The 23,406-nt window shown below is 46.1% G+C and overlaps 2 protein-coding genes across 2 annotated transcripts; both read left to right on the forward strand.

Annotated features, from left to right (window-relative positions):
- Nucleotides 1–12,320: 12,320 nt before the first annotated feature.
- Nucleotides 12,321–19,940, forward strand: LOC123391202 (zinc finger protein 256-like; the record flags this gene model as incomplete). The annotated part of the gene is made up of 3 exons (XM_045077256.1): nucleotides 12,321–12,548; nucleotides 15,062–15,188; nucleotides 19,573–19,940. Coding segments are annotated over exons 1-3 (528 nt in total), but the record flags the coding sequence as incomplete, so codon positions are not given.
- A 7-nt stretch (nucleotides 19,941–19,947) lies between these two features.
- On the forward strand, nucleotides 19,948–23,052 carry LOC101685314 (zinc finger protein 658B-like). The gene has a single exon (XM_013050915.2). The coding sequence runs from the start codon at nucleotides 20,011–20,013 to the stop codon at nucleotides 21,979–21,981; it is 1,971 nt and encodes a 656-aa protein (XP_012906369.2). The 5' UTR covers nucleotides 19,948–20,010; the 3' UTR covers nucleotides 21,982–23,052.
- Nucleotides 23,053–23,406: the final 354 nt, after the last annotated feature.

Raw genomic sequence — 23,406 nt, forward strand, 5'->3', positions numbered from 1 at the left:
GGTGGGGAGAAAGAGCTGCCATTTGGAAATTTTAATGCAGCTCAGTTTATCCTTTAACAGAACTAACAAAGACCTACATGACTCATCTCTGCTCAGTCGCGTTCTTAGGGCAAGGGTTTCATTTGTGCTCATGTAATACTACATCCAGTCCCCCTTCTCATGAAATACCCTCTCCTTGTTCAGAGGGAAGAGAAGGGAAGCTGAGGGCAAAGCAGAAGCTGACACCCCCACCATAGGTTATATGTGGCATTTCTCAGACCTCCAGGTTGCCCTACAGGAAGAATAAATGGTTTACCAAGAGAGCTCACAATCCCGCAAGGCCTGAATCTCCCTTGGTAATAATAAACCACCATTTTTCACCAAAGACATCTCATGAATTCTTTTTTCCATGGTTAGCTCTGGGCTTCACCCCACTGAACCTCACCTGTATTCCAAACCCACATTATATGGCCCTCAATGTGGGGCTTCGATTCTTCATATCTGGTCTCTGATCTTGAGTGCAAAATTGGTGAATACTTTTCCTTTACTCTTATTTCAGGGGCCCTTCAAGGGGTATGGTCTTTTGGGAACACTTTCATGCCATTGCTCAGGCTGCAATCCTGTGTCTATCCTGTGGCTACTCTGTGGATCGTAGAAAGTCTGCCTTTTGGCTGGAAGTTATACCCTGGCTGGAATGGTAATAAGACCCAGAAACTTGATATTCTCTCTCTCTCTCTCTTTCTGTTTGAAATATTTTTTTATTTTTATGACAGAGAGCGAGAGAGAGACACCGAGAGAAGGAACAAAAGTAGGGGGAGTGGGAGTGGGGGAAAAAGGCCTCCCATCAAGCAGGAAGCCCAGTGTGGGGGCTGGATCCCAGGACTCTGGGATCATGACCCCAACCAAGGGGAGGCACTGATTGACTGAGCCACCCAGGCCCCCCTGATGCTGTCTCTTTAATGATGTCGTTATACAAAGTTGCCAGTCTTGGGCATGGGACAGCCACCTAAGTCACCAGGATGGCTGCCAATCTTCAACATTCCGTGTGAGGTTTCCTTCTGACTTATCCAATACGGTCCCCTCCATATCCCTGGTCTAGCCACTTCTGGCTGCTGGACCTCTACCAGGAGCCAGCTGAAACCAGTTCTCAATGGAATTAAAACCCAATGGGATCCTTTCTGAGGGAAGTTGGCTGTAAGGACTACATATATTGGAATGTCAGTTAGATCAGGATGGATTTCCATGTTTACTGTTCGATGTCATTGTCCTATACTAACTACTTAAAGCTACTTAAAGGAATTGGGTAATTTCCCCCTTGTAAAATTTTTCTGCTATTTTCCATGGGTTAAAAATGACAGGACAGTGGGGCACCTGGGTGGCTCAGTGGGTTAAGCAGCTGCCTTCAATCCCAGGATTCTGGGATATAGCCCCATGTCGGGCTCCCTGCTCAGCAGAGAGCCTGCTTCTCCCTCTTCCTCTGCTTGCTGCTCTGCTTGTGCTATCTCTTTGTCAAGTAAATAAATAAAGTCTTTTTAAAAAATGGCAGGGCACAAACCATAAAAGACTCGATCTCAAAAAACAGACTGAGGGTTACTAGGGGGTGGGTGGACGGGAGAGGGTGGTGGGGATATGGACATTGGGGAGGGTATGTGCTATGATGAGTGCTGTGAAATGTGTAAACCTGTCAATTCACAGAGCTGTACTCTTGGGGATAAAAATACATTATATGTTTATTTTTTTAAAAATTAATCAATTTATTAATTTAAAAAATGGCAGGGCAGCGCACAACCTTCAGGGCATAGATTTGCAAGGCTTGGGTATCTCAGTCTTTTCACCATGCACCCATTTGCAGCCTAGGATGTGATAGGTTGGGGGAGGAAGAAGGCATCCCTCCTATGGGTTTTTTTTTTTAAGATTTTATTTATTTATTTGACAGACAAGATCACAAGTAGGCAGAGAGGCAGGCAGAGAGAAAAGGAAGCAGTCTCTCCACTGAGCAGAGAGCCTGATGTGGGGCTCAATCCCAGGGCCCCAACATCACGACCGGAGCTGAAGGCAGAGGTTCAACCCACTGAGCCACCCAGATGCCCCTCCTATCAGGTTTTTATGGTGGGAATGTCTTCACTGCAAGGCAGGATCATGACTGATAGTGACGTTTTGTTTGAGGGATGCCTCCAGTTGCTTTTGACACAGGAATCTCTGACAAATCCTGCATGGGGTGCCACCCGGGAGTCGGGGGGATTTGGCAATGGACTTTCTTTTCTTTTCAGGGAGCGTGGCCTCAGTAGGCTTCTTCTTCATTTCCCAAGGACTCTCCCTTCGGGTGCTTTTTAACCCACTGGAAACTAGTTGGATTACAAAATTTAGGAAAAGACTGAATCCTGTAATACTGTGTGGCCTCAGTAATATCTGTTAGTTAGATCTCTTCTGCAGGAAACTGGGCAGAATGTGTTTGCCCAAATGTGTCTGTTTAGTAAATTCCCTCCTGACATGCTGGATGATAATTACCTAAATGGGCCTCCTAGTAAACCCAAGTTAGCAAGGGTTACGCAGGCCCTCCCTAGCAACAGGCACCCTGACTCACTCTTTCTGTTCTTCCCTGTAACAGATGTGGGGGCTTCTTCCTCACTCATTTCCAGGGTTGGTGGCTATAACTCGAGCCAGTTGGGGTTAGTCTACCTCTGGAGGGGGACTTTAAGGTATATTCCCAAGCAGCTGCTCAAACTCCCTGTTTTTGGGAAATATGGACAGCTCAAACTCCCTATTTTGGGGCCTGATACGGATTGCCTTTTCCCCCCTTGCTGTCTGCTCCTCTGTTGGAGCTGATGAGCTCTAAAACTGGGAACATATTCTCTGCTTTCTGGCACGACTTTGCCTCTTCTGTCCCCCTCCGCCTCATGGTTTCTGCACCACCTTGGGTGCCGACTGTATAACTGGCTTCTAGTTATAGTATAGTTGTGTAGTATAGTACAGTATTGCATAGTATAGTATAGTATATATGTATATGTATAGTATAGTATATATGTTTATGTATAATATATGTATATGTGTATGTGTAAGTATAGTGTATATGTATAGTATGGTATATATGTATGTGTATGTGTATATATTGTTATAGTGTATGTGTATGTATGTATATGTATATGTGTACATATACATATATATGTATGTGTGTGTATAGTATAGTATATGTGTATGTGTGTGTATATGTATATGTGTATGTGTATGTATAGTATAACCGGCTTCTAATTCAGGCACCATGGCTCCTTCTTCCTTCACTGTCAAGGAGGAAGAAGATGACCCCCTAGACCTAAGACCATCCACTCTAGATTTGCCCACCCGTGTCTCAGGTAAAAGTTGACAAAGGGGAGGATCCAGGTAGAACATAATTCAGTATTTAAACTACCTTAAGTTTGTTGCTTTAATTAAGGTAGCCATGTCTTTCAAGGTATCAGCACTAAATGTGAAACTTCTATCGAGGTTTGTTGAAGTCAAATAAGTTCATGTTATCTCTGCTGCATTTGTTAGCAAAAAGATGACTAAAATGATGGTTAAGTGTCTGTCTCATCAATATTTTCATGGGTAATTTTTAAGATAGCTTTCAAAGTCTTTCACAACCTGAAACTTTAAAGTTTTGCTTGGATGATAAATGGAATTAAATTTGTTGGGCGTCTAGGTCTTTTCCAAACAGGATAAAGTACTAAGTCATTGATTACTGGATGTAGGCTTATGCCTTTGACTTTTTAATTGCAAAGAAACTAAGGATATCTAAATCTGTTGGTAAACATATTTTGTGCTTAATTGATTCATAAATTTACTATCTAAATAATCCTGGTGTAACAGTTCACAATTGGTTACTACTTAGTCTTCACTGGAGACTAAGATTACTAAGAGTGCAAAATTCTGCTAAACATAAATCAGACTAATGGAACAAAGGAAACAACTCTGTATGTAGAGAAGTAGAAGATATGTAGGAAAGATACAAGGAATGGGGATGCATTTTTGTTGAAGGTTTAAAAAAAGGTAATTTTAAAAAAGATTTTTATTTATTTATTTAGCAGACAGAGATCACAGGGGGGGCAGAGAGGCAGACAGAAAGAGAAATGGAGAAGCAGGCTCCCCGGCGAGCAGAGAGTCCAATGTGGGGCTCGATCCCAGAACCCTGGGATCACGACCTGAGCCGAAGTTAGAGGCTTTAACCCACTGAGCCACCCAGGCGCCCCAAGAAGGTAATTTTTTTTTAAAGATTTTATTTATTTATATGACAGACAGAGATCACAAGTAGGCAGAGAGGCAGGCAGAGAGCGAGGAGGAAGCAGGTTCCCTGCTGAGCAGAGAGCCCGATGCGGAGCTCGATCCCGGGACCCTGGGATCATGACCTGAGCCGAAGGCAGAGGCTTTAACCCACTGAGCCATGCAGGTGCCCCAAGAAGGTAATTAAAAAAAAAAAAAATTTTATGTTACCTTATTTTTTCCTAAATAATACAGCTGTTTGGAAAGATGACTTGTGACAAAATCTGAATGCAAAAGAAAGTTGTAGAAGGTTTGTGAAGGGAAAACTTTGGAATGGAATTTTAGGTGTGGTCAAGATGGACTAAGATTGAAATGAATGGATTTTAAAGTACACTGGTATAAGACTGAAAGTCTGTTTTCTCGCTTTTCAAAAGGACAAATTTTCTTGAATTGTTGGTCTGCTCTTGATAAGAAAATGTAAATAGTTGGGGCGCCTGGGTGGCTCAGTGGGTTAAGCCGCTGCCTTCGGCTCAGGTCATGATCTCAGAGTCCTGGGATCGAGTCCCGCATCGGGCTCTCTGCTCGGCAGAGAGCCTGCTTCCCTCTCTCTCTCTCTCTGGCTGCCTCTCTGTCTACTTGTGATTTCTCTCTGTCAAATTAATAAATAAAATCTTAAAAAAAAAAAAAAAAAAAAAAAAGAAAATGTAAATAGTTGTTTTCTCTTTGCCTGGCCAGAAAAAAAGAGTTTCTATGTTTTGCCTTTATCAGGTCTTTAACATTCCTAATCCTATTTAGGTATGTGCTTTAAAACTTTCTAAGGTTGCGTGTGTGTGTGTGCGCGCGCACGCTTAAAGATTTTATTTATTTATTCATCAGAGAGAGAGAGCACAAGCAGGAGGAATGGCAGGCAGAGGGAGAAGCAGGCTCCCTCCTGAGCAAGGAGCCCAATGCGGGACTCCTTCCCAGGACCCTGGGATCATGACCTGAACCAAAGGCAGACACTTAACCAACTGAGCCACCCAGGCATATCTAAGACTCTAAGGTTTTAACAAACTTTCCCTAAGATTTAAATAATGAACAGTGTCTCGTTGACTAATTAGGGTTGTTTTTTTGGTATGTTACATTCTGGTATACGGTCATCATCACTTGATACTCTGGCTGTTGACATGTTATGTATCACAGAATAACTGAGTTTTCTTGTCAATTGTATCATAATGAATTCTCATCAGATCATCTACAATGTTCATTTCTGAGTTTTTGTCATTTTTAATTCTTCTTACTCTCTTGCAAAATGAATTTTCAGCTTCAAAGTGGTTTGTATAAAGGATTTTTAGTACAAATCTGGATATTCAGTATCTTTAGGATCATAAAAATGAAATGAGTAAGAATTTCCAAAACTAACTACGAGCTGCATTCAAACTGAAGAAGAACTAGTAACCCGGGACTAAATGAATTAAAAAGATGATTATAACTTTGTGACTCTTGCTTGAAACATTGCTGGTTCTCTACTTTTTGCTCTTCGAGATTAAGGAAACTTTCTCTTAAGATATCTATGACTTACAGAAAGGTGAAAAAGTATTTGTTTGTGAACAAATTGAAACATTTAACTTTTCTCTCTACCCAAACCCTCTGAAATTCAAAAGGACTCAGTAAGCATTCTTTCTTCCATGGCAGTCATGATCATTTGCAGAAGTTCAATAAGAATCTGTTCTCCTGGGGCGCCTGGGTGACTCAGTGGGTTAAGCCTCTGCCTTCAGCTCAGGTCATGATCTCAGAGTCCTGGGATCGAGCCCTGCATCGGGATCTCTGTTCAGTGGGGAGCCTGCTTCCTCCTCTCTCTCTCTGCCTGCCTCTCTGCCTACTTGTGATCTCTGTCTGTCAAATAAATAAATAAAATCTTTAAAAAAAAAAAAAAGAATCTGTTCTCCTTATAACAGGACACCACTGGAAACACTGGTTATTTTACCAAGGCTTTCACTGGACTATGATATTTAAGAAAGACATGCATAGACTCAGGTATAATCAAACAGCTTTAAGGAACTAAGGTTGACTTTATGAAGCCTGAGGCCATAAAGCCCCTTGGAACTGTTGGCCTGGTACCTTGCTTACAGAGTTCTCAGCAGCCTCACCAGGTGAGTAGAGTGTCACTTCCTGGCAGGTGCAGGAACCTCAGGATACATTAGGACCTCAGGAAGAGGAGGCATGTCTGATAGCAAGTACTTGGCTTGGCTTCTGGCCTGGAGAGGCAACTGAAAGTTCAGCCTAAAGATTCCTTTAAAAGTTTCATCAAAACAGATTCTGTAAGATCTGTATGACCAATCATTATTCTTGCTGAGCTTATGTAAATGATTAGGTCAAGTTTGTTGAAACTAGACTTGTTTTTCAAATAAATTAGTCCTGATTTGACTATCTCTGATTTAAAATGAGGGTTATTTTAGAAACAGAAATTGTGTTTCAATAACATATCTTTGTGTATGTTAAATCTATAGCTGATTATCTTTAAATGTTTGTTGTTTACCTAAGCTAGACAACTTGAGGTAGAGTTCAGAGAAATTACTATAGTAGCTTATGTATAGACAACCTTCTTGTTTATTATTCTTTGAAGATAATAACAGGATCCCATTGACATACGATTATTTGAACAATTGGAAAATGGGATTGATTCCCCCAAAACTGAATAACTCAACTAGCACCTTGACCAATTCTGTGTGGCTGGAATGATGAAATCACACCTTAAAAGCCAGAGTGTACCAACTCCATAGGGTTAACTATGGACTTGTGGAGATAATAGATGACCCCACTTTCTTTATGATTGGATTGGATGATGCACCTGGGGATGCCCTTATCTCTTGAGACAAGTATTCTCCCACTTGCCAGTGATTCCTTATAATTAGGATATTGCTAAGGCTGGACCCTAAACAAAAAAGGGTTTCTTGATGGCTTCAACTCTCGTCATCCTATTTATCCTAGAAGTCACCTTTGTTGAGGTCCAATCGCAAACAAAGGCTTTAGCTAAGCATACAACAGCCCTCCCAGTAAAAGGAACCTCAAAGCTCACTGTGGGACAGTCTCTAACTGTAATGACTTCACATTAGATCCAGAGTGTCTTAGAAACCAAAGGCCACCAATGGATGATGGGAGACTGACTTAATAAATATCAGGTTGCACTTATATATATGCCTGGAATAATACTTGTAACCTATCAGACTGTAAACCCACCTACACTTATGCCTGGATCTGACCATTGTACTTCTATAGAGCATAATTGTTTGGAGGTTACTGATCTTATTTATGCTAGTCAGCCAGATTTAACATGTGCCCCGGTTGAAAACACAGATGAGAGCTGGTTTACCAATGACAATAGTTTCATGAAAAGGCAATAAGAAAAGCTGGGTATGGGGTGCCTGGGTGGCTCAGTGGGTTAAAACCTCTGCCTTCGGCTCACGTCATGGTCTCAGGGTCCTGGGACCGAGCCCCACATCGGGCTCTCTGCTCAGCGGGGAGCCTGCTTCCTCCACTCTCTCTCTCTCTGCCTGCCTGTCTGCCTACTTGTGATCTCTGTCTAATAAATAAATAAAATCTTTAAAAAAAAAAAGAAGGGGCACCTGGGTGGCTCAGTGGGTTAAAGCCTCTGCCTTCGGCTCGGGTCGTGATCCCAGGCTCTTGGGATGGAGCTCTGCATCGGGCTCTCTGCTCAGCAGGGAGCCTGTTTCCTCCTCTCTCTCTGCCCGCCTCTCTGCCTACTTGTGATCTCTGTCTGTCATATAAATAAATAAAATCTTAAAAAAAAAAGAAAGAAAATCTGGGTATGCTATAGTGCTCACTTGTGTTTTGCAATTGCCAAAGCCTTAAGAATTAATATTTATACTGACTCCAAATATGATTCCCTAGTCCTGCATGCTCATGGAGCAATTTGGAAGAAAAGGGTATTAGTATCAAGCCATAATACCCCAATTATATATGGGCCTGAAATTGTTACTCTTCTTATGGCTGTACACCTATCTGAGGAGGTATCTGTAATTTGCCCCAAAAGACATCAAAGGATACTGTTAGGGCCGATTTAATGTTAAAACCTGTTTAACTATTAGGGCCTGCTTAGCCAGAGCAACTCCATATTGCCTAGGTAGCCATATTGTTGTTTACATCCACAGACTTCATTCTGGGAATAAATGCCCCCATAGTTCCTGGTATGATTCCGGGTATTGATTCTGGGAGTAAACGCCTTAACAATAGAAACCACGTACTTTGGGTCTGCAGTTATGCCCTATTAAACCAGCCTGTGAGATTGGGAGGGGGTCACTCTCTTCGGAGGCGGCCCTGACCGGTCAGTCTGACTTCTAATGCTTGGCATAGAATAAAGCTTCACATAACTTTCACTTTGTCTCAGTCTCGTTCCTTTGATAGCAGACCCCAACAGATACAACCTTAGAATCTAAAGGAAACAATTTGGTAAACTCTGCAGCCAAGCAGGCAGCACAAAATAAACAAACTTTAAGCCTTGTACCAGTCTGAATTCCAAAAGTCTAGTCTCTTCTGACCAAGAAATGCACAGGACTGGCTTGTTAATCATGAATGGAAAATCTTTATACCCAAAAATAACCAGTGGAAGGTAATACAGGATTCACACCAGGCTACTGATTTGGGTAAAAAGGCCATGGAAGTGACAAAAACTTTGCTAAAAAAAAAAAAAAAAAAAAATTGTTCCTAGGGTTGGATTCCCTTGGTCCCTACAAAGTGACAAGGGACTTTCTTTTATTACACAAATTTAAAAGATGGTCCTACGAAACGGAATAGACCTTGATATCTTCACAGCAGTTAAAGGAGGCCCAGAATTAGATGGCTGTCTCCTAATAGGATCTAAGGGTTATATGGCTCTAACTTGTGACCCTGGCTTCCCCTAGGCTGGATAGGCCACTGTACTCTGGGTTTTGCCTGGATGCATGGATGCATTATTAAAACAATTATCAACCCTGGGCACCTGGGTGGCTCAGTGGGTTAAAGCCTCTACCTTCGGCTTGGGTCATGATCCCAGGGTCCTGGGATCGAACCCCACATCAGGCTTTCTGCTCGGCGGGGAGCCTGCTTCCTTCTCTGTCTGTCTCTTTCTGCCTGCCTCTCTGTCTACCTGTGATCTCTGTCAAATAAACAAATAAAATCTTAAAAAAAAAAAACAATTATCAACCCAGCCAACCTTCCAAATGTAAAATGATGGTGGACATGTTCTGTGTCTCATTGATATAATCACCTAACATCCATTATTTTCCCCTCTTTGGAACTGGATGATGTTGTTTGGCATATAGAAACCCTTAAGTACATGGTCAAAGCCCTAGATGACACTCAAAATAGCATTTCTTGATCAAATACTAAAATAACATAAATGTGTGAAGTGGTTCTACATAACAGAATGGCATTAGATGTTTAAACTGTTACACAAGGTGAAACCTGTTCTAGCATAAAAACAGAATGCTATATATATGTTCCTGATTACCATAAAATATTTTTGGGTTTCTAACTGACATGAATTCTCAAACTGGTGCTTTAAATGACCTCTTTCCTTTTGTGATTGATTTAAACTCCCGGATTGGATGAAAATGATAATAGGTTAACTATCAAAGGAGTCTTACTGAGACTTCTCCTTGTAATATGAACCTTATTTTGTTGTCATTTCCGGTGTCTCCCTGCCTAGTGTCAAGACTCCTTCACTGCTGTAACTCCTAGTAAACAGCTGATCCTTTCTACTCAAGAAGGTTCATCTATGTTGACCACATTAGCATCAGCTGCCTCTCCCTTTTGTAACTCCCTTATACATTCCCCACCTGACCAATACTGACCCATAGGTAGGGACATCTCTATACCCCCACTTCCGTAGGAAGACTTTACAGATGAGACCTTCCACCTTCAACAACCTTAAAGATTTAAGAATCAAAATTGTTCAGGGGGAAATGTTGAGGGGACAGAAAGAGAACAGGGTACAAATCAGAAGCTGACACTCCACACACACACACACCCCTCCACGGGGTATGTGTGACATTCCTCAGGCACTCTTGTTGCCCTAAAGGAAGAACAAATAGTTAACTTATAGAGATCAAAATCCTACAAGATAGGAGTCTTCCTCAGTTTACCAAACACAAGAAATTTTTAAGAACAAATCATTTGAATTAATGGTCTAGCTTCCAGGAGAAAATGTAAATAAAATTAAATGTCCTTATAATTTGCAGCCCATTAATAGAAACTTGAAGTTGGCAAAATGTAATGTTCCTCCAGGAAGGTCCCAACTATCTTACTGTTTAATGCCTTAGTGGAGGGGTAAACAACCTCAACGTGACAATGGCAAGGTCTCTGGTATCCTGTGAATCTTCTATAAAATATGAAAGTTCCTTCAAAACCTCCCATTTCCTTACCTCCCCCAACTCCATGGTATATACCTGCCACCCCTCACAACCCCGAGGCAGCAGCTCTTCCTGCCCACGGGTCTTGTCCCCATGGTTAATAAACCACCATTTTGGGGCACCTGGGTGGCTCAGTGGGTTGGAGCTTCTGCCTTCGGCTCCGGTCATGGTCCTGGGGTCCTGGGATTGAGCCCCATGTCTGGCTCTGCTCGGCAGGGAGCCTGCTTCACCCTCTCTCTCTCTCTGCTTCACCCTCTCTCTCTCTCTGCCTGCCTCTCTGCCTACTTGTGATCTCTCTGTGTCAAATAATTAAATAAAATATTTTTAAAAAATAAATAAATAAACAACCCCACCATTTTGACCAAAGAAATATCAAGAATTCTTTCTTGGATATTGGCTCCAGACTTCACCCCAATGAACCTCATCTATAACCCAAATCCACATCACGTGGTTCCATCACACCAGCCACATCCTAATGTAGACTTCATATTTCTGCGTTCAAGTTTCCTGTCCCTCCATGAACATAATAAAAGCCACTTAAGGCAGGACCGCTTGTCTTGTTATTATGTTTCTCCATATATCTAACCCAAAGTTCTGAAAAGCCAGTATGAGCTCAAAGCACATTTGTTAGAACAGTGATTAAAGATGACATTTGCACTTAACTTTAGTTTTAACTTTTCCGGTTGTCCAAAATGTCCTGTTTACTTTTCCCTTCAAAGTACCATGAAAATTAGTGAAGGAAGCCACATTTAAAATGGAGTCAATTGGCCCTGACTGGGAAGATTTCTCACAGGTAGGACATGCAGAATCAGCAAGAGGAAGGAAGATACTTGTTTTTTTTTAATCCTTCTAAAAAAAAAAAAAAGACTATTCATGTGAGAGAGAGAGCGCCCTCTAACAACCTGGGAGAGTGGCAGGAAGAGAGAGAGGGAGAAGCAGACTCCCCACAGGGAGGCTCATGTGGGACTTGATCCCAGCTTCCAGGAATCAGGACCGGAGTTGAGGTAGAGTTTAACCGACTGAGACACCAGGTGCCCCAAGGTACTTTTTATGTGACAACGGAGGATGGCTTCTTGGTAGGATCCTAAGCTCCTTCAAACAAAAGAAAAGATCTCTCTCCTGGTCACAGACGGACACACTAACCTTGGCATGCAGCCAATGAAACCGCCATCCCCTCTCTTTTCTTCCATGATGTTTCATAGGTAGCCACCCTCACCGATATCCTTCTAAGAGGTAAGAAAAGCTAATCTATTCTCTTCAGACTATCTTGTGGCTGGCCCCAGTGTATTTATTCCTAGCTGAAATTCCTCTGTTCCTGAAGAAACTCAGTTTGCTAGTAAATATAAATGCCCATTCATACTTAAGGTTCAGAGTAGTATAAGCCTCACCGTTTCAGGAATGACAAATGACACATTTTGATATAAACAGCCTCACAACGTCCAGTCACATTGGGCTAGCACGATGACATGCTCTTTTTGATTCTGCCTTTTCCTAGACTTGTGAAGCCTTTTGCGAAAAAGTCTCTGAGGTGACAACCGTGTAACAGCTTCTCCTGAACTGAAGGGACACCTAGGATACAGAATTCCAGGGTGCGCCAGTCTCTGAGACCGCCAGAAGCCTGAGAGCCACCCCACCCGTAAGAGCGTAGCGCCTGAGGACGCAGCTGGGAGCCAATGAGGGCCGCGAATACGGCATTTCTAGGCGTGCGCATCCGCTGTGGGCGGGACTTCCTGCCTCGTCCCGCCCGCGGGGTTGTAACCGGAGGTTAGGTCGGTTTGTCTCCTCAGGTCCGGAGCGCGGGTTAGCATCCTGGTAACTGACCGTGAAGACCGGAGGAGCGGCGCTCTCCTCGCCGCACACAGTTGAGCCCGGGTGTCCGCTAGCCTCCGGCCCGCTGCCGGCGCAGCGAGTCCGATGGCGGCGGCCGCGCCCAGACACTCGGCTAAGGTAAACACTCGTCCCCGGGCCCTCCCCGCCGGCCCCCACCCAGACCCCGAAGGCCCAAGCGCGGGGCTCTTGCTCGCGGCCCTGCGGCCCAGGCCCGGGTGTCCGGAACAAGGAGGCTCCGGTGGGCGGGGGCCCGTGTGGGAGCGCGGGCGGACTGCGCGCGGGCGCGGCCTCCGTGCTGAGGGGCCGCCGGGGCGGGGGCTGCAAGGGGGCCGCGCCACCAACGGGGGACGGCGCGGCTGCATTGGTTCTGTCAGGAGCAGGGTGCGGCGCGGTTGCTGCCTGCCGAGGCCAAGTCTGCTGGCGGTGAGGGGAGGTGGTCTAACCCGGGTGTCAGGGGGCTTTCTCGGGCCGCAGAGAAGCGCCGCCGCTGGGAGTGAGCGCGCAGGCAGGACGCGCAGCAGGAGGGACTCGCGATGGTCGCTGGTAGTGGCCCGACCGCCCCCTTGTCCGCTCTGGATGTTGGAGAACCTCGGAGAAGTGCTGAGGCGAATTGTGCGTGTCGCAGAGGAGAGGCGAACGAGGGGAGTGAGGGGAACCTCGGGGCTTTTGGTCGGTGACGCTTGAAGAGAAAACTGCAGAGATTTTATGGCAGAGATGTTGTTTCTGTGGGAGCGACAGGGAACAGCGTTTGGGACCGGAGAAGCCGAGTCAAAGCCGTAGCCAGTGTGGAGAAGAGAGAGGTCGTCTTTTTTTTTTTTTTTTTTTTTTTTTTTTTAAAGGAAAGGAATGAAAGGTGTTATGAATTCCAAGCCCAGGAGACTACACTACTTAAGGTTCAAATATAGTGGCTTCTCATTGGCTGAGCTCTTGGGTGGGGCCATCATGAAAAGGCTGTCTTTGGGCGGGGGTAGTGAAGTAGTATCCCCAAATAAGTTCAAGTCCATCTCTTTCTGTTGGACCCGCAGGTGATACCACCCACTATGGTAGTGTTTGAGCTGCCCCCAGTGCAACCTCCCGACCCCAATTTAGGAAGATTGCCCCTCATTAATTTTCACAGTTCTAGCAGCTGAAGGGAGGGAAAGTCCCATCAACCTGATGGAAGTTAACAGTAAGTTGCTTATCTTTGGGAGTGTCCGAACGTATTTTCACAGTGTTAGGTGACTTAGGTGTTTCAGAAAATGGTAAGTGATGGCATCAAGTGGGCAGCTGGACAGGAAATTTTGGGAAACTGGGGGAAAGATTCATGATGGAGAGTTTGAAAAGTGATGGCTGCTGTGTGGACCAGGGTGGAGACTGGGATCACATTTGGGAAGGGAACGCAGAGTGTCATGGCAATGCTCCTAGTAGGTCAGAGGGACCTAGTAACATGTGCTGAAGAGTGGTTTTCCTGCTCAACTCGTGGTCGGGGTTGCTGGGCGTTGTGAACACAGGTGAAGGAGAGAGGCAGTGATCTGGCAGATACATGGACAAGCCTTCCGTGGGATGCCGGGACAAGTGATAGCTGAGGACATGGGGGGTTGGTTGCTTGTTTGTTTGTTTGTTTAAGTAGGCTCCATTCCCAGTGTGGAGCCCAACAGGAGTCTTGAACTCAGGACTATGAGATGAAGAGTGAGATGCTGAACCCATTTAGCCACCCAGGCGGCCCCTCCTGCGAGTATTTAAGAGGCTGGAGCTGCTCTCTCTTCAGTGTTCTAGGACTTCACCGGAATTTTGTGGTCAGCTTTTATGGTATCCGGAGTGTTTCGGAGTCTTCCTGCCTGAAACGGTCTGGGGCAAATGTCATTTTTGCTTTTCTGTGCCTGGCAGAGAGGTCCTTAGGGCTGGTTGTTTTCAGAAAGGTCCAGTAGTGGATGGTTGGTTCCCAACTGTGGAGGGCCAGCATGGGTAGTAGGGGAGTAGAAGACGGTGTAGGAGGATCCTAGGTAGACAGTGGTTGTGAGTGTCGTGCTGCAGGGAGGATTAGAGGCAGGTGAGGAGGCCTCTCAGCAGCATTTGAGGCTTTCCCTCAGTTGGGATCCTTGGGAGTACTGGGGTGGTAGTTGGAACCTGTTTCAGTTTGTCACATAATCCTTTGGTTGTCATGTGACAAGGACAAGTGTGAGTCAAGGGAGAGTCCTTTGGAAGGTGTGGGCTTTCATCTGTGGGGTCTGAAGACATGAGAGAGGTACAGTCTACAGAATCATGTAGACCTGGAGAGGAAGTGTGAGCTAAGGGCCTCAGGGTCCTGGTATTGAAGACTTCCTGGCAGAGCAGAGCCTGTAATTGGCTGTCTTGAGGGAACACCGTGGGAGACTCCATGAGAATATCCTGGCAGGGGTTTGGGACTTGCAGGCCAAACCCAGAGCTTAGATTGCTTCCATGTGTCCCCTGTGTGTGTTATCGCTGAGCACTGAACAGTGATTGGTGGGAAGGTGAGAGGAGAGCAGCGTTAGAGGCACCAGGACCTGGTATTATCTGAGGAGGGGAGCTGGGCTGGCAGGAGAGACCGGGGTGGGGGTGTGTGGGTTGCAACGCTGGTGGGTTCTCAGAGAAAGAATGCTCAGGGTTCCATGTTTTCCTTTCATGGGTAGTGTGGTGTGACCTTTGAGGACGTGGCCGTGTACTTCTCCTGGAAGGAGTGGAGGCTTCTTGATGAGGCTCAGAGACGGCTGTACCACCATGTGATGCTGGAGAACTTTGCACTTGTATCGTCACTGGGTAAGGCCCTCGGCGTCCCCTTGACCTGCCCTGGACTCTGTACCCTGCGGACTCCCCTCCTCCATTCTTCAGGGGAGGGTTTGTCCTTCTCTGGTGTGGACTATGTTCACTGCGTGCTTCCCCAGATTTCTGGGCAGTTGCTTTTGTTGCTGGCCCTGAGTTGTTGGTATGCCCTTCTGTCTGCCCACACAGCCCCAGTACCCGCTGTGCTGAGCCCTGACAGGGTAGGATCGCAGGTCAGTGGTCCTGCACTGAGGCTGATGGAATGCACCTTGCTTGCCCTCTCCCTGGCTGGCACCCTGTATCTAGGTCCGTGACTCATCGATGGCCTAGGTTTTGACCTCTCCCTTAGGTGACATTTCCCTGTGCCTGCCTGTGCCTGAAATTGGAGGCATTGGTATGCGCACTGCTGTAGTGGACCGTGGGCCGTTTCTCAAGAAGGTCCTGTGTGGATCTTTCTATAATGTTTACATCTGTTCTTCTCCCTGGCTGCCTCCATTCATGTTTGTGAGGTATGATGGACAAATCAAATCTGTGACTGAAAGTGTTACATAATGATTTCATGTAGTTCAGCATTATCAAGTTCTTACCAAAATGAAGTGAATCAGTATAGCCATCACTTGGCGTCAGTACTTTTCTTGTGCTGGTGAGAAATCGGAAGATCAACCCTCTGAGCAAATTTCAGCGCTACAGTGCAGTATTAACTGTAGTCAGTGTGCCCTATGTTAGTTCCTCAGAAGTGAATCCTTTTGTCGTTGAACGTGTGTCTCCCTGACCATCCTCTGCCCTCCTTCTCACATGCACAAGTGCTGTCTCAGTCTCTCTTTCCCAAATAAATGGGTCCTTTTCTTTTCTCAAAAGTAAAGAGGACATACCTGTAAATAATGCCATACAGTATTGTCTTTTTTGCATAATGATTTCACGTGGCATAATGTTCTTCACATTGAGGCAGGTGGCACTGTGTAGCCATGTTGTGGCAGTGAGTCTGCTGCCTTTTTTTATTCATTTTATTGTCTTTTTTTAAAAAGATTTTATTTATTTATTTATCAGAGATAGAGAGGAGTGAGAGTGAGCACAAGAAGCAGAGTGGCAGGCAGAGCAGAGGGAGAGGGAGAAGCAGGCTCCCTGCCGAACAAGGAGCCTGATGTGGGACTTGATCCCAGGACGCAGGGTTTAGTACCTAAGCCGAAGGCAGCCACTTAACCAACTGAGCCAACCAGGCATCCCATTTTTTATTGTCTTATTTTATTTATTTATACATGTATGTTTTTTAGATTTTATTTAGTTATTTGAGAGAGAAACATAGAGAGTGGGAGTGAGGAGGTCAGAGGGAGAAGCAGACTTCCCCTGGAGCTAGGTGCCGGGTATGGGACTTGATCCCGGAACTCTGGGATCATGAATTGACCTGAAGGCAATTGCTTAACCAGCTGAGCCACCCAGGCACCCTGTTGCCTCTTTTATATGTGAGATTTCCTGCATGCGTGTGTTCAGTAAACGTTCCTTTCCCCACTTTTTAGATTGATTGATTGATTGATTATACAAGGGGAGAGAGAGCATGCCCATAGAAGGAGGGTGAGTGACAGGCAGAGGGAGAAGCAGGCTCCCCGCTGAGCAAGGAGCTCAGTGTGGGACTGGATTCCAGGACCCTAGAGTCATGACCTGAGTCAAAGGCAGACACTTAACGGACTGAGCCACTCAGGCGTCCCATATTTCCAAAATGTTGTTTGTCACCTTACTATTTTGCTTAGTAATTTTACATTTTTCTGTTGATCTCTACACCCCCTGTGGGGTTAGAACTCACCACTCCGTGATCCCTAGTCGCATGCTCTACGTGGTGAGCCTGGCAGTCCCCCCATAATATTCGTTGTCACTTTAAGCCTTGACACAGACTGAAAGATGTTGCTGTTGTGGGGGTGTTGTGAACGGTCCTGCAGTGGATATGGGCATGCAGGTAGTTTGTGCAGATAGTGGTTTTGTTGCCTTGGGATACACACATAGCTAGAAATGGCAGTGGTGGGGCATAGGGTAGTTCAGTTTTCCCGTTTCTGTGTTCCATGGTGACTTCCCTAATTGATGGCCAGCAGCAACAGCGTTCCGGGGGTTTGCTTTTCTCCATGTCCTCACCAGCCCGTCTTAGCTTTTTGGTAATCGCCGTTGTGAGAACTACGAGGTGATACGTTGTGGTGTTGGTTTTCATTTCTCTGACGATTAGTGAGTGTGAGCTCGCATTGGCGCCCGAACATCTCCTCTTCACTCTTTGGTGTGTTTCTTTGGCTCTGCTGCAACTTTTCAGTTTGGCATAGTGGTGCTTTTGCTTTCGTGACCTATGCTTTGGGTGTCCTGTTCAAAAAATCCTTGCCAGGGCTAAGATTAAAGAGGCTCTTCCGTCTCTTTTTGCCGGGAGCTTTATGGTTTCCGGTCATGGGTTTCAGTCTTGCATCAACTGCACGTGTGTTTCTGGGTACTGTGGGTGGGGATCCACCCCTACTGTTTGCATATGGGGAGTCCGGTTTCACAGCAGTGCGAGAGAGGGTATTTTTCCCTCTTGGCATAATAGTGAAAGAGTAGTGGACTGTGTGTGGCCTTCCTTATGGGCTTTTCCTTCCTCCATTCCGTTGTTCTGTTTTATTTTCTTTTTTTAAAGATTTTCTTTATTTGACAGACAGGGATTACAAGTAGGCAGAGAGGCAGACAGAGAGAGAGGGGTAAGCAGGCTCCCTGCTGAGCAGAGAGCCCAATGCGTCACTTGATCCCAGGACCCTGAGATCATGACCAGAGCAGAAGGCAGAGGCTTTAACCTTAACCCTTAGCCACCCAGGCGCCCCTCCGTTGTTCTGTTTTTATGCCTTCACCCTATTGTTTAGCATCATCTAGCTTTGCAGTCCGGTTTTAAGTTCGAAATTGTGCGGCCTAACGATTGGATCTTCTTTCTGAAGATTCCTTGGGCTTTAGGCTTTGGTTGATTTGGTGGCAGATGTCCCAGTGTCCCCTGTGGAGCAGGACGCTGGGGGCTCTGCTGAGCAGGGACCTCAGTTGCACCTACCCTGGGGCCGGTGGAGACAGCCCAGGCCTTATTGCCCACCCATCCCTACATGTCTCTGCTGATACAATCTTCAGGGATTTTTCTGTGTGCATGTGCCCTCTCTGACGCTCCCCCGTGTACCGGTCCGTCTTAATTGGACTGTTGATCCCACCGAGGCTCATGTCATTCATGGCCACTATTGCCTTTATTTTTCTTGGAGGTAAGGATGATATCTCTCCTTCTACCTTCCCGCTGATAACAGTCCCACAGGACATTTTTCTGTGTCGATTGTGTCTGAGTAGCTCTACGACACTGCTGGCAGTGGGCTTGGCCTGTTTTCCATCAGTTCGTCTGTCTTCCTGGTGCGCTCTAGTTGCTCTGCTAGGGCTTCCAGGACAAGTGCCTTGTGTACCAAAGCATGGACATGCCCCAGACATGAGCAGATGGGCTTAGAAGGAGCCTGTTCCTCATGAATGGCTGTTGGCAGCGGTGGGATATCAGGCCTGTGTTTGATCATACTGGGAACCTTTCTTTGCTCAGCCAGAGTTTGGAGCTATTACCGATGGCCACCCCCCGTTTCTCTCTTACCTTCCTCACCGTTGACCTTTTTTTTGTCAAGTGAATTCTTTTTTTTTTTTTTTTTAAGATTTTATTTATTTATTTGACAGAGAAAGAGATATCACAAGTAGACAGAGAGGCAGGCAGAGAGAGAGAGAGGAGAAAGCAGGCTCCCTGTTGAGCAGAGAGCCCGATGCGAGGCTCAATCCCAGGACCTCGGTATCATGACCTGAGCCGAAGGCAGAGGCTTAACCTACTGAGCCACCCGGGCACCCATTTCGGGTGGATTCTACTCCTTTGGTAATTCTGTTTACTCTGTTACAGGGATAATCCCTGCATCTCGGGCGTCCAATCTCACCCATTTCTATCACTGCTTTTTCTGTGTATCTCAGCATTCACCCCCAGGCATTTTGAAATGAAATAGTCACGTTTCCTTAAACTGTCCTTGACTGCAGACCATTTCATGTGATTGGCTTTTACTCAGCCCTCTACTCAGCCAGAGGCGAGCAGCAGCAACCGTGGTACACAAACCTTTGGGCAGAAAATAAGCTGTAGACCCTGGTTCTCTTCCTTGACCTGCCCTAGTTTTCTTTCCTCCTAGTGTGTTCTCGCTAGTACGTTCATGGCTTGGCCCAGAAATGGCCTAGAAATGCCCAGTGGCCTATCCTGTAGTTGAGTTTCTTCTCTTGTGTGTGGAAAAGCATGCTATACCATCCTGCCTTGATGAGTCGGGTGCATGTGTGTGATGGGCTCACCCCCTCGCTACAGCCAGCACGTATTTCACCAGCATTTCTCTGCCTTCAGGTTGCTGCTGTGGAGCAGAGGATGAGGAGGCCCCATTTGCACAGAGCGCTTCTGTAGGCGTTTCACAGACCTGGACGCCCAGGGCTGCTCTGTCTTCCCGGAAGACCCACCCCTGTGAGATGTGCGGTCCCGTCTTGAGAGACATTTTCCACTTGGCTGAGCTCCAGGGGAAAGAAAACAGCCAGAAACGGTTGAGGTGTGGGGCCTGCGGGAAACGATTTTCTTTCAGTGTGAAGTTGGAGCAGCAGCAGCAGCAGGAGCAGCCTGCGGGAGCAAAACCATTCAGAAGCCATGTGGACAGGGCCTCTGCTGTCAAGAGCTGGGGATCCGGTGGTTTGGGAAAGCCCTTTACCTGTGGAGAGGTTGAGAAAGGACTTGCTGTCTGGCTCGGGGCATCTGGAGCAAGAGGCCACTCTTACTGGGGAGAAACCACACACGATGCCCCACTGCAGGGCAACATTACGACGCGGAAGCAGTCATGGCACTTGGGGCCAATGTAAGAATGCTTTTGGTCCCATACACACAGATACTCGGGAGCAGGGTGTCCACCTTGGTAGACAGTCCTTTGTGTGCAGTGAATGTGGGAAAACTTTCAGGTACAAGTCCTTATTTGCCATACACCAGAGATACCATACTGGAGCACGACATCATGAGTTTGGTCCATGTGGAAAATCCCTTGGGCAACGACCAACCCTGAATGAACTTGGGAAGACTCAGGGTGGATCCAGGCAGTACACGTGCAGCAAATGTGGGAAATCCTTAGGTGGCAAATGTGTCCCCCTTAATGTCCAGAAATTGCCCAGTGGAGGGAAAAATTATGTTTGTAGCGGGTGTGTGAAATCTGTCAGTGGTAGCTCAGTGTATACTCAGAGGGTTCAGTCTGGAGATAGGTTTTATAAGTGTCGCGTATGTGCAAAATCTTTTCCGTCTATGTCTGCCCTCTGTTACCATCAGCGATCTCACACAGGGAAAAGACAGTATGAATGCAGTGATTGTGGGAAATCTGTTACCAGTAGGTCTGCCCTCCGTTCTCACCAGAGAGTTCACACTGAAAGGAAGCCTTATACATCCAATGAATGTGGGAAATCTTTTGCTGGTAGTTCTGTCCTACATTATCACCAGAAAAATCACACTGGAGTTAGGCTTTATGAGTGCAGTGATTGTGGAAAATCTTTTCCTGGTAGTCTTGTCTTACGTTACCACAAGAGAGTTCACACTGGGGAAAGGTCTTATGAGTGCAGTGAATGTGGCAAATCATTTATGCGAAAAACTAGCCTCAATGTACACGTAAAGGTTCACTCAGGTGCAAGGCCTTATGAGTGTAATGAATGTGGGAAGTCTTTTACTGCTAGGTATTCCCTCCATTTTCACCAGCGTGTTCACACTGGGAAAAAGCCTTATCAGTGCCTTGAATGTGGGAGATCTTGTACTAGTAGTTCAGCCCTCCGTAGTCACCAGAGAGTTCACACAGGAGAAAGGCCTTATGAGTGCCGTGAATGTGGGAAGTCTTTTACTGGTAATTCGGCCTTCCGTTATCACCAGAGACTTCACAGTGGAGAACGGCCTTATGAGTGCTGTGAATGTGGGAAATCTTACACTACTAGTGCTGCCCTCCGTTATCACCAGAGTGTTCACACTGGAGAAAAGCCTTATGAGTGCCATGAATGTGGGAAATCTTTCACCAGTAGTTCCTCCCTTCGTTATCACGAGAGATTTCACACTGGAAAAAAGCCTTATAATTGCAGTGAATGTGGGAAATCTTTTGTCACTAGTAAACAGCACCGTACTCACCAGATAGTTCATAGTAGAGAGAGACCTTATGAATGCCCTGAATGTAGCAAATCCTTTCCCCGGAAAGATACCCTCAATGTACACAAAAAGCTTCACTCAGGTGAACGGCCTTATGAGTGTAGTGAATGTGGGAAATCATTTACTGCTAGTTCTGCCCTGCGTTACCACCAGAGGCTTCACACTGGGGAAAGGCCTTATGAGTGTCATGAATGTGGGAAATTATTTACCGTTAGTTCTGCCCTCCGTTCGCACCAAAGACTTCACACAGGGGAACGACCTTATCAGTGCAATGAATGTGGGAAATCCTGTACTACTAGTTCTGCCCTCCGGCGACACAAGAGAGTTCACACAGGAGAACGGCCTTACAAGTGCCATGAATGTGGGAAATCATTTACTGCCAGTTCTACCCTCCGTTATCACAAGAGAGTTCATACTGGAGAACGGCCATATGAGTGTAATGAATGTGGGAAATCGTTTACTGTTAGTTATGCCCTCCGTTCGCATCAGAGTGTTCACACTGGAGAAAAGCCTTACCAGTGCAATGAATGTGGGAAATCTTTTATTAGTCTTAGTGGTTTTAGATATCATTACAGACTTCACACTGCAGAAAGGATTTAAAACAGCACAGAAGGTCAAAATTCTTGCTTAGTAGCATTTAGGCTGCAGGACAACCTCTGAGGTGGCCACATACATGAATTGAACATGGTTCCCCAAATGTCCCCAGTGGAGTGACTTCCCATACAATCCAGCCATTTGCAGAAAAATTGACATGCATCGTGCTTTCTGATGTGGGTGCAGTCACCGCAAGAAGGAAGTCACTGGCAGTGTCTAGCACCGGGCAGTTCCTGGTGTGCGTACATTACCACCCCAACTTGGTAAATAATGCTGAGCTGTCCGCTTTCTCGACTGCTCATCCAAATTCTGGGTACCTGGAACCTCTCGTTCCATTCCCAGTTAGGGCATGGATGTGACCAGTGTTGATCCACAGGGGGCGTTGTGAGCTCTGGGTGGTGACTCGCACAGGAAGGCTAAGTCCCACAGGGGTCTTGCTGGTCTCCTGATGCTTTGATGACTATTAGCAGCTTCCAGGTCACCATACAGGAATTGTGTGCCCCATGTTGCTCTGATTAATGTATCAGTAAGTGCCATGTTTGTTTAATTACCTTTGATCTTAGACATTGTGTGCACTCGAAGGGGTGGTTTGAAAGCAGCATCGGGCTCTCCCACAGGAAGAAATGAGCAGATCGCATTCCATCCCATACTTGCTGTGTCTCTGAGAGGAACATTGCAAATGTATCAGTAATATTGACGTGCATATACATATGTACATACTCCAGCCTGTGTGTTAATTTGCATTATAACCCAAGACCTTTGTGATGAGCTGAATTGTATACCCAAATCTGTATTTTGTAGTATGACCCCCAATACCTCACAAGGTGAGGATAGTTAGAGCATCTTTAAAGACATCATGAGGTTGAAGTGGGTTATTAGGATGGACTCAGGCGGTATGGCTGGCGCCTTGAGAAGAGGAGATGAGGAATCCGGCACCCAGGGATGACCATGGGTGGACACGGAATCCCCATCTGCAAGCCAAGGAGAGAGGCCTCAGAAGAAACTAACCCAGCTGACATCTTATGTTCAATTTCGAGACTCCAGATTGGGGTGAAATAAATTTCTCTTGTCTGGTCACCCAGAGTGTGGTGGTGTGTTACATCAGTTCTAGCTAGTAGGGTCTCCTCAGATCCACATCTGGGTTTTGTGGTCTGGGTGCCAGGAAGCTGTGTGTGCTCAGAGGTCACCGTGAAGAGGGAGCACTTGAGACCTTCTCCAGTGCTTGTGGAAACAAGAATATTTTTGCTTGTCCACAGCTGATAGCCCAGGCACTGTTGAGTGGAATCTCTACCCACATCCTTCACAGGAGCCTTGTGACCGGCTGTGCAGTTTCCACTTGGAACCCCCACAGGGACAGGGGGACTGTAATTGGTAATCTAGATGATTGGGCAGTTAGGTACCTCAGAGAACACCTCAGACCCCTGATGGGGT

This window comes from Mustela putorius, unplaced genomic scaffold (genome assembly GCF_011764305.1).
Source record: "Mustela putorius furo isolate JIRA1106 unplaced genomic scaffold, ASM1176430v1.1 tig00000196_pilon_pilon_pilon, whole genome shotgun sequence".
Taxonomy (NCBI): domain Eukaryota; kingdom Metazoa; phylum Chordata; class Mammalia; order Carnivora; family Mustelidae; genus Mustela; species Mustela putorius.